This window comes from Rutidosis leptorrhynchoides, chromosome 9 (assembly GCF_046630445.1).
Source record: "Rutidosis leptorrhynchoides isolate AG116_Rl617_1_P2 chromosome 9, CSIRO_AGI_Rlap_v1, whole genome shotgun sequence".
NCBI classification, from domain to species: domain Eukaryota; kingdom Viridiplantae; phylum Streptophyta; class Magnoliopsida; order Asterales; family Asteraceae; genus Rutidosis; species Rutidosis leptorrhynchoides.
Genome location: NC_092341.1, coordinates 58,130,909 through 58,142,759, shown reverse-complemented (window position 1 = coordinate 58,142,759; position 11,851 = coordinate 58,130,909). Strand labels below are relative to the sequence as shown.

The window sequence follows — 11,851 nt, the reverse complement described above, 5'->3', positions numbered from 1 at the left end:
GTTGTTGCTTTTATCGTCCTCTACGCATTGATATAAACAATTTGATCTCTAGAGGTATAAAACCACTACCCTAATCTTATTAGATCTGATTTTAATCAATTATATAGTGTACAAGAGTCTAGTGCTCAATTGATTGCAATTATAGTCGTTGTTAGTCGTTAAATTGCTCGATTGTTGTCTTTGTTATGAAAATCAAAATTAATTGTTATGAATCTGATTATATGAGTTTGTGTACTGATCTTTTATTGTATCTATATGGATAGATCTCGAAAAATTAATAAGTTTGGACTTTGATTTCGCATGTTTTCGTTATCGTATGCTCAAGTGATTATTAAACGAAGTTTTCGTTAGGGTTTGCATGATATACGAATTTTCCGAGTTGCATGATTTGTGTTTTAGTTTATATAAAGTGTACTACTGTATTCCTTTTGTGAAAAGTTATGCAATTTAGACTTAAGATTTGCGTCAAAAGGTTATGTAATGCTCCCGTTATGTCAAAACGAAGATTTGGTTTTTAAAGTGAGCTGAATCATTTTTCAAAGTTACATAAAAATTGTAAGAGTGAACTAAGAATTGATTTAGACTTTGATATTCTGGAATATGTTAGTTTAAGTGTTCCTTGACATTTTTCATTTGTATGAAAACTTGCGAGAATGTGATTTTCTATGAGATATATGCTCGTCTACTTGATGTGTCCGGTTGATGATTAAAAATAGATGAGTCTGTAAAGATTTGCAAAACTGTACAAATTTGATAAAGCAATGTTTCTGATTATTTTATCACTAAAACTTTGAGATGTTTTAAGATGACTCCAATTGGCCGTTCATCAAAATATATTTTCTATATTTTAAGAAAAATGTTTAAAAACTGACGCGCTGGCAGAAATTGCTGTAATGAACTATGAATTGACCCTTTCTGATATTGGACTTTTATTTATCGTATGAGGATTTGGCTGGACTTTTTGGAATCAATTTTAAGTTTAGTTATGATCTGGAGTTTTTATTGATTTAATGATTTATGTGCTATGAGCTATAGTTGGATCTTTCTACGACGTACGAATTTCTAAGGCATGCTTTAAGGTGCAAAAGTGCAATATGCTTAATTATGACTTGTAAAGTGATACTTGACCTAGGTTTGACTTATTGATCATGTTTGTATGACCTATTGAGATGTTTGACTTTAGTTGACCACTTTGACCGAGTTGACTTTAGGGTTGACTTTGGTTGACTTTTGTTGACTTGCTTGGATTAGTTGACTTTTACTTATTCGTTGAGTCAGTCTGAGCACTAGGACTTTGCGTACACAATGGGTTGACATGTTTTGACCTATAAGTGAATACTTAAGATGATTTACTTATTTAAGTTGCATTGTTCAGTCGAGATTGTTCGACAATCGTACGTTTTACTAAGAAATTACAAGTGCTTTTGCTAAGGTGAGTCTACAGTCCCTTTTTCATCAACATTTTTGGGATGAGATACATGCTACTTTTGAACTATTTTCTTAAACTATTTTTACGCACTAGGCATGAGTAACTTACCAAGAATATACATATGAGTTCAGATCAAAAATCCCTTAGCTTGATTATATTAGTTACTTTGTAAGCTCGACTTATAGGGACGGTACCGTTAGGTTTGACAAACCTCGCCTAAAACATAGCAGGCATCTATTTTGTTGTTACTCGTACACTTGATCGGTGTAAGCAATGATAGGGTAAACTGAAGATGTGGGCTTGGCCTACGTAAAGGTTAAAGCTTTATAATCAAGTGCTCATGATAAGTGTATATTATTACGAAGCTTTTCAGAAATCTCGTGACCTAACTTACGATGAATGTTATTTAAACCTGATGTTTACAAACTTGAACTAGACATGTTAATGTCTACAAACAGATGAAATAGAAAGAACTTTTTGATGTCACTCACAGTTGAAACTTGACATCTTACAAACAGTTTATTACTTAGCATTTGCTATATGCAAACTTTTGAGATTAAACCTTAGCGGTTTATTCTGATAAACGATTTTTGAGAAATGATTTTCGACAAACGATTTATGGAAAATGTTTTATGAAACATACGAGAACTATTTACTCAAACATGTAGATTCACTCAACTTTATGTTGATCCATTTTGCATGTTTTATCTCAGGTATTAGTTGCTTCCGCTGTAGAGCACTGCTATTATGTAGAAGTCAAGCCAAGCATTGAGACCAGAGTTAATACGCCGTTAGTGGATTCTGATGGGGTATTACAGTATGTAATTGAAATATCTATTTAATAATATAATATTTGATTTTTCAAAATTATTTATATTTTAAAGTTCATTTTAGAATCGATTGAATAATAAAAATTATTATATCATATAAAATTTATATTTTAAATCATATAATTTATTCATGCATCAAATTCTCATAAGTTAACTTATCTAAATATCAATTGATTCAATAATCGAATACTAATATCGTTTATTAAATAATTCAAAATATATATAAACACGTTTTTAATTACATGTTGGAAGTTATATATATATATATATATATATATATATATATATATATATATATATATATATATATATATATATATATATATATATATATATATATATATATATATATATATATATATATATATATAGTGGTAGGATCAAGAGGAAAGTAACCAATCGGGGGGAAGCAAAACTTTTTTTTTTCGTTTTTTGAAAAACTTTGTTCACGAACATTATAGATGACATGAAAATATGAACATTTAGTAGAGATACTTTGTGATAAATGTTTTTATTTTGGCGGGAAAATGCTCGAAGAAGTAATATATAACAATTATCGTGTTTTTCGAGCGTATGTTGAGGTTTTAGCTATTGGGGTTTAGATATTAGGGTTTAGATATTATGGTTTATAGGGTTTAGATATTAGGATTTAGAAATTTAGGGTTTAGGTTTTAGATTTAGGATTTAGATTGAGTTTTTAACATGAACGGTTTAGAGTTTAGGATTTAGGGTTTAGGGTTTAGGGTTTTTTTTTTTTGGTAAAGGGCCCAATACCCGGCAAAATATATTAAAATAAAGAGTTATTACAAACAAAATTAAAAAACTAAGCTATTTTTTAGGTCTAACTAGGGATTTCAATGAACATCCCATACAACTACTATGATTCCCAAACCTACAAAATATAAACACATACAACTAATATTTACAAGATAATTGCTAACAAAATAGGAGCCATGAATATCCATACATCCTGCTTCCAGCTGAAAAATTCCAAGGAACCACTTTAAGCCCAAGCCAATACCATATGCAAAATCAGCTAATTCCAAATACATAGTCATATTCTGTGCCAAATAGGAACCACCATAAAATTGCCTCATTAACCATTCTATACCCAATGTTTGATACCAAAGAACCATAAACCATACATAAAATAAGGCTCACTCATAATTCAAAGAGCAAGACCATAGCTGCATAAATGAGTCCAATGCATTAAACCACCACCAAAACACCTCAACATTATACTGAACATAACCTCTATCCAACCAACATAATACCTCTGCCATTTTCCTTAATATACCAAAATAGTCAACACATAAACTAAAGCAAACATGAAACCCTAACGTTGACCTACTTTGACTTTCTCTATTACAACTTTCCAAACCAGAACTGTCACCCCAACAGTAATAATAAAGAAACTTAAAATCACAATCTATCTCAAGAAACCAAACTATCTCTGCATCAAATAGGGCATTGACTAAAGTTGACCACTTAAACATAAAGTCACAACTCAGATCAATAAAACAGTAATAGGAAGAGATGAAACCAAAACCAATAAGATGTCCAACTAAATAATATTGACCCAAAATACAAAGGAGGTGAAGAAAACAACCCAATGAGCAGTAACAGAAGCAAACCTGACCCATTTCCCATGAATGAAGATTTGAGCCAGTACAGACGAACAAAAAACCACATCCAAGGCTGCACAAATAGTAACCCTGTTTCTCTTCCCAAATAACCTGGCACTGATGACCCATCTCCTTAAACCAAACATAGGAACATGTTGAAAAAAACACTGAAACAATCCCAGACTTCTACAAAACCATGGAAGTGACTAATCTGATTGACAAACCATACAACATGCCTGAGTTGACCTAGCTCCATGATAAATTTAACATAATAACCCATAATAAAGCTAACTTGACCCAGATCAACTCTGTGATTCAAAATAAAGTACCAGCAACAAGAAGGGCCATCATTACAGGGACATTTTTCCATCATACTTATGAAATACCACAAGGAACAAGAACTGACACAGACACATGACACACATCCTAAAGAAAAATGACACCAGAATAGATATAGTGCCATGTTGCCACTTATAAAATGCAAGTGACCATTAAAATGGTAGCCTAAGACATGTACATGGTTCCTCAACTGCATTCTAAACACCAAAAAACTTGCAAGGAAGGTCCTACATCTTCCTTTTAATGCCAGTTTCACCAAGTACATTCTTATCTCACATCCAAAAAGAAAGCTCAGCACAAACAATAGCAGCAAGGAGAAAAAGAGACATAACTCCAACCTTATCACTCCATTAAAAAAGAACATCATGTTATAACCCAACATGTGTACCAATATCTCCAATCCTATGCGTATGGTGTCATAAAAGGACCCTTTAACCAAACAGCCTAGTTTGTGAACTAATACAAACCACCCTTTTAAAAAAGTAGGACATTTGACAGTAAAAAATGACCACCATACCAGTGACTCTACCTAGCTTTTTACAAAAGCTCTAAAATCCCATAGTTTGACACAGACCTTTGGCCAAATGACCACACACACACAATGGGCAATTGATGACCCATTTAAAGCGAATGCACTTAAGGCTATGCATCTTCAACCCTTGCCAAAACAACAAATAATGGTTGAAAGCTCTGCAACTACACTTTCCAACAAGCAGTTTCAACATAGCCCTATGCATTCCACTGACCCCAACACAAGGTTTCCCAAAGTCCTAAAGATGAAGTTATGGAATTTAAAAAGGTTAAAATAAAATGAGAAATAAAAAACACACCACCTTATTACTCTCAGGGTTAAATATCTAATGCTAAACTCCAGCATAATCATTTTTTCACCCAAAAACCTATATGGCATTCTCTGACACCTTTGGACAAAATGACACACATATACACACACACACACACACACACACCAAGACACAAGTACATAAATTTTTAGTACTTAACACACTCAGAAAACACATACAAGAGAACATGCCACTACCCATCTCCCCCTTATATCTCCAACCCAAATAACCACCCCATATCCCAGGCACCAATACAGAAATTTCAGCTTGAATATCCATAAACAATAGAATACTCCTACTACTAAACCACCAACCATCTGTTCCCAGCACTTCAATAAATTTAACCATTATTGAAAACAGCTTGGTTAGGGCAGTCATTCACATAAAATTCACACACTTCAGCTGCCCAATTTAGACTGAACAGATCCAATAATTTTCAGACCCATAAGTTTTGACCTTATCATACTTTGAATAATATTGATAAGCTTATCAAAAGGTCTGGATTTTTGCTGAAAATCCTAAGGTTTCTCTCCTGCCAAATATAATACACACATGCTCCCAAAACCAATCTCTGAATAATGCTCCAGATAGACTTATTAATAGGCCTAACCTGCATGTATTCAACTAACTCAAATAAAGAATTTGGTGCATGATCTAACCTAGCCAACCCTTTAAAGTAGGTCCATATTGATCTGGGAAACTCACATTCAAAGAATAAATGACTATGATTATCTTCACATGCCAAACAGAAGACACATTTCAAACTATTATTAGCTTCCCCCCGCATGTATTTATCCAGTGTTCTAAGTTTATTACTTAAAGCTACCCACAGTACAAATGCATTTCTAGGGATACACTGACTAAACCAAACTAACTTAGCCCATCCAACCTCACTACCATCAATACTTAGATCACTAAATGTACCCTTGATAGTAAAATGACCAAGCTTACCCTCTTTTGACTTCCACAGCATTACATCATTTATATCCCTAATGAGTACAGGGGTGGCTACATCAAAAATTATACCATATTTAGTCTTCCATTCCTCAGGCACCATCCATTCTCCATTATGAATAAGATCAGCAACTTTAGTATGAGCATTGAAACCAGCAACATAAATATCTCTTCTAGAAACAATAAGATCAAGAGGACCTAAAGGATGCCAATGATCATACCACGCCAAAGCACTCCTTCCATTTCCTATCTGACACACAATAAACCTTCTAATTTTCTGCCTAAACCTCAATATTTTCTTCCATGTCCAACTAGAATCTGCAGGAGCATTATACTCCCAAAAGCTTTTCTTTTTCATCTTCGCACTTTTAACCCATTTAACCCATATAGATTTCTTATTAGTGACAATATTCCACACATGCTTTGTCATTAGAGCAACATTCCAAATATGGAGTGATTTAATACCAAGACCACCCTTCTTCTTTGAAGTGCATACATTTTTCCAACTTACCTTTGCTTTGCCCTTCTTAAACTCACCTTGACACCATAGAAAAGTTCTCATTATCCTTTCAATATCATCAGAAATCTTCTTTGGCAATATGAACATTGAAGACCAATACACTTGTATAGAACTAATAACCAAATTGATGAGCTGTAATCTGCCTGCAAAGGATAATGATTTCCAATCAAAAACTCTTTTAGTCACCTTGTCTACAAGCACAGCACAGTCTTTTGATGTCAATCTTGATGAAATAAGAGGTACACCAAGGTATCTAACTGGAAAAGACCCTACATTAAATGGTAAGATTTTAGAAATATCAGATTTAACCTCCCCACATACATTACCAAAGAAAGTAGTACTTTTCTCCATACTAGGAATCAACCCAGATATCCTCCTAAATTCATCTAAGGCTTTTCTTAACACAAGAACAGAGTGGACATCTGCATTGCAGAATAACAGAAGATCATCAGCAAAGCATAAGTGTGTCAACTCCAATTCTTTACATTTCCAATGATATTTGAAACTTTTATCACCACCAATCTGCCTTTTAATCACAAGTGTAAGAATCTCCATTACTATAGTGAATAAATAAGGTGACATTGGGTCACCTTGTCTTAAACCCCTCAAGCCTTTGAAATAACCCATATGATCACCATTAATATTAAGCATGAATGAAGTTGAGGAAACACAGTTCATAATCCACATAATCATAATAGGATGAAAACCAAAACTATGCAAACAAGATTTAAGAAAACGCCACTCCACAGAATCATAAGCCTTTTGTACATCAATCTTAAAAGCACACCTTGGAATGCCTCTATTCCTATGATACCCTCTCATAAGCTCTTGAGAAAGAAGAATATTGTCACTTATTTGTCTACCTGGGATAAAAGCACTCTGATTCTCATCAACAATAAAATCCAAGGCTCCTTTTATCCTATTAGAGATCACTTTGCTAATAATTTTATAGATTACATTGCAACAGGCAATTGGTCTATAGTCAGATACCTTTTGTGGAACAGGTACCTTTGGAACAAGAGCAAGAACAGTAGCATTAATCTCCTTTAATAATTTCCCATTTTGGAAAAATTCTCTAACAGCCATACACACATCCTTTGAAATAATATTCTAAGAAGATTTAAAAAATTTAGCTGAGTAACCATCAGGTCCTGGAGCTTTGTCATCATTAATGTCAAAAAGAGCCAATTTAATTTCATCATCACTCACATACTTCACCATATTAGCAGCTTGTTAATGGGTTAACTTTCTGGTAAATAAGCTTGCAGGATCATCAATATCATCCACTGCTTTAGATGTCCCCAACACATTTTGAAAATGACTTATAAACTGTTCACCTGCTTCCAAACCAAAAAACCTATCTCCATTTAAGTTTTCAACAACCTCAATCCTAGACCTACTCAATCTACCCTTAACAGCTTTATGAAAATATTTAGTATTTCTATCACCCTCATTAAGCCATTCTACCTTAGATTTCTGCCTAAGAAATACCTCCTCATCCTTTACAGCTTCATTATAGGCCTTAAGAATCTCAACTTCTCTCTTTCTAAGATCACCATTTGTAGGGTTCTTCTCAACTTCAATTTGAATATTTTCAAGTTCAACCTTCAGCTTTTCAGAGTTCTCAAAGAGATTACCCAGAGAATGATTAAGTTTCCTAATGGGCTTTTTCAACTTCTTCATTTTAGAAACAACACTAAACATACTATACCCTGTTACAGGCTCATTCCACACATCTCTAACCAAAGAAAGAAATTCAGCTTTACCAGCAATATGGTTATAAAACTTAAAAGGTTTAGGTTTTGGCTTGACAAGTTCACCAAATTCCACAATAATAGGACTATGATCAGAATGTAAAAAAGGCATGAACCTAGCTTTAACTGAAGGAAATAATGACATCAATACCTCATTAGACATGGCTCTATCAAGTTTCTTCATTATACCATCAGTTCTACCTGGAGTTTGATTCCAAGTAAACACTAAACCTGTTTTAACTAAGTCATCTACTTGAATATCCCCAACACATTCTCTAAATTCATTCATGCTACTAGTAATTTTAGAATGACCAGCTGAATGCTCACCTGGATCAAGTGTAGCATTAAAATCACCAACTAAAATCCATGGTTTGTCCTTCACAATCTTACTATGTAATCTTAAACTTTCCCATAGCCTTCTTCTAAGAATCATTATGTGATAACCATAAATAAAAGAACAGAAAAAACCTTTTTAACCATTAACAGGTTCAATGTAACAGTAAAGAGCCTGTTCATGTTGATCTAACACCATAACCCTAACTGCAGCAGGATCCCAACCCACCAGTATTCTAGTACCACCTTTACAACAACTACTATTAGAGACCCAATCCCAATTACCAAATATCCTATTACCTATTCTTACAAGATTCTTCTTATAAATATGAGTTTCTACAAAACAGTAAATACTAAACCTATTATTCTTCATAAAAGCAGCAACTTGTCTTTGGTTAGAGGTGTTGCTCAAACCCCTAACATTCTAAGTGAGAATTTAGAATGTCATTAGTGACAAGTTGTATGCTCCTGCCCTTCATTCAACTTTTGCTGAGCAGTATCATCACCATCATCCAATTTCATAAACTGAGAAGTACCATCAGTTTCTGATAAAACATCAATACAATCATCATTAACATTCAAGCCAATCATACCTACTTCTTTACACCTAAAATTGAAATAGTCCACCATTTTACTATTCCATTTAAACCTAACAACATCATTAGGATACTGCTTATTGGATATTAACTCCTCAATTTCTTTAATATCTTTGTGGTATAGCTCAAATTCCACATTCCATTCTGCCTCATCACCATCATCCATATCAACATATTCTTCTGCTAAAGAAGCAAAACAATTCTTTGTAGCAAACTTACTTAAATCACCCTGTTCCTTACCACTAATCTCCTCAATAACAATATTCTCCTGGAGCCCATAAACATTCTTTGGAACATTCTTCTGTTGTTTGATATTTTTAGAATTCAAATTGGATATATCAACTGGAACAGATCTTTCTTCCTTCACCTTAGCCATATCAGTCAACTTAGCTTAGTTCTCATTAACTTTAGTGCCACTAGTTGTTGCCTGCCCATTAGAACTCTTTGTGGGCACCCATTTAGCAGCATTTTGTTGTCTAATTTTATCAAACATGTTCCCTTTAAAAGGAAGAGTACCACTTCTTTGAAAATTCTGATTTTTCTCATTAACCATCTTTGACTGCCCTTGACTTTTATTACCATTAAAATTCAATTTATCAAATACTCTGCCTCTTCTACCAACCACTTGAAACCCATCATTATCACACTCACCCTGTAATCTCCCTGTGTTACCATCATCATTCATCTTAATAGCATCTCTAATAACCTGGGCTACAACTTCATCATCTGTTCTAGGCCTTTTTTTGCAAGCCTTAAAGGAATGACCAAACACTTTGCAATGAGTACAAAGAGGTGGCTTCCATTGATAAGTCACCTCTAATTTACCTACTTTAGCAGGAAATGTACCTATTGCAGGATAGGAAAACTCCACACAATTAGGTAACTCTTCCACAACATTAATTTGAGTCAAGACCCTAGCAAAACCTAATCTGCCACTCTTATTTAGGCACCTATCTGCAGTAATTTTATCCATTAATAGAGGCCTACCAATACCACTAACAAGCTTTCCAATACATCTACCATTCCATAATTCAATAGGAATGTTATGAATACAAATCCAAATAAGCACTTTTTGAGGTTCAATTTTTTCAAGCCAAACACCAGGTTCCCACTGATTAATGAAAAAAGGAACATTATTAACCAACCAAGGACCATTTTCAAGAACATGCAGCATTCCTTTTTCACTTTTAAACTTACACAAGTAAAACCCTGCAGCAGTTTTAGTTACTTCTTTCAGATCATGCCTCCATCACATTCTTCTTAAATGAGCATTAACATCTCTATAATCCATAGAAGTACCAATAAAGTAGCCATACAACTGCAAAAAAAATGCACTACCATCTTTTTTAAGCTCATCTTCAGTAAACACAACTCTTTTTTGACCATTAGATAATAGCACAGGAGGTGTGAAATCCATTTTTAACTCATCTTCCTCTTTATTCTTCTTTAACAAATCAACAAAAGTGGCTTTGGGATCAGCCCAAGCCCTTGGTCTTTTAGCACTAGAATCATTAGCATTAATAGAAACATGCCCAGAAGGTATAATATTAGTAGGCTTAATAGTAGAAACAGGTTCAGGACTATCCATCTTACCATTAGTATTACAGTGGCTATCATTATCCCTATTACTACTAACATCAATACTATCCCTAGTCTCAGTATTCATACTAACCTCCTCACCAGCTTTACTTCCACCCAAAGAATACTGTGAAAAGTCTTCAGGAATAACAATAGAAGTATCTAAATCACCTTTCTTAAACATAGAAGATACACTCTCATTTGCAGCAATCAAATTAATATCAAATTCAGCCTGATTACCATCTTTAGAACTTTTGAAATAAACCATAGGACTAACCACAGAAGACAACTTAGCAATAACAACACTTTCATCAACAGATTTAGAAATAACATCAACTGAAGTATTATTATGCTCATTAACAGAATCATCAAATACCACATTCTTAGCTTTAGTACCTATACCTTTCTTCCTACCTCGCTTCTTCTTTTCAGGTAAAATAGAAATTTAAGCAGGTACACTAGAATCACCATGAAAATCAGCATTAAAAATAGTAGTCTTTGAATTACCAGCCCCTGCAATATCCTCCAAACAATCATTCACTTTTTCCTTCCTTTTCCTAGTTAAATCCTGTTGCAAAAACACTTTCTGGACCATAGGAGACAGTTTATCCTTTTTCCTATCCACAGCTACACGAATAACAGATCTAGCACGAGTTCTAACTTGAGCTGAGGTAAGATTGACATCACCAGAAGAAACATCAGACACTTTCAATTCAGGAGTATTAAAACAATACTTCATATTAGAATCAGGAGGATCAGGAGGGGACACAGAAGGGTTAGGAGTATTATTCTCAGGATCCATGCCTAGAATCTACAATTAATAAACCTAGAAACTAAAATCCCCAAATCAATTTCAAATTGAACGAACCCTAAATCAAATTGGGAAATCCTGATAGAAACCGATGAACAGGGAGCTCAGAACAGAATCATGTAACCATAATAGAATTAATACAAGTGATTTCAACAATGAACAAGCAAAATCTAACAACTAATTAAAGTGGCGGCTAACAACAAAATTTAAGATCGCAGAGATCTAAAAATTGGTTGAAAA

The 11,851-nt window shown here is 33.8% G+C and overlaps 1 protein-coding gene across 1 annotated transcript; it reads right to left on the bottom strand.

Annotated features, from left to right (window-relative positions):
* Positions 1–7,772: 7,772 nt before the first annotated feature.
* On the bottom strand, positions 7,773–8,726 carry LOC139868075 (uncharacterized). Its single transcript, XM_071856413.1, has one exon. It carries the CDS (start codon positions 8,724–8,726, stop codon positions 7,773–7,775), a length of 954 nt encoding a protein of 317 aa, XP_071712514.1.
* Positions 8,727–11,851: the final 3,125 nt, after the last annotated feature.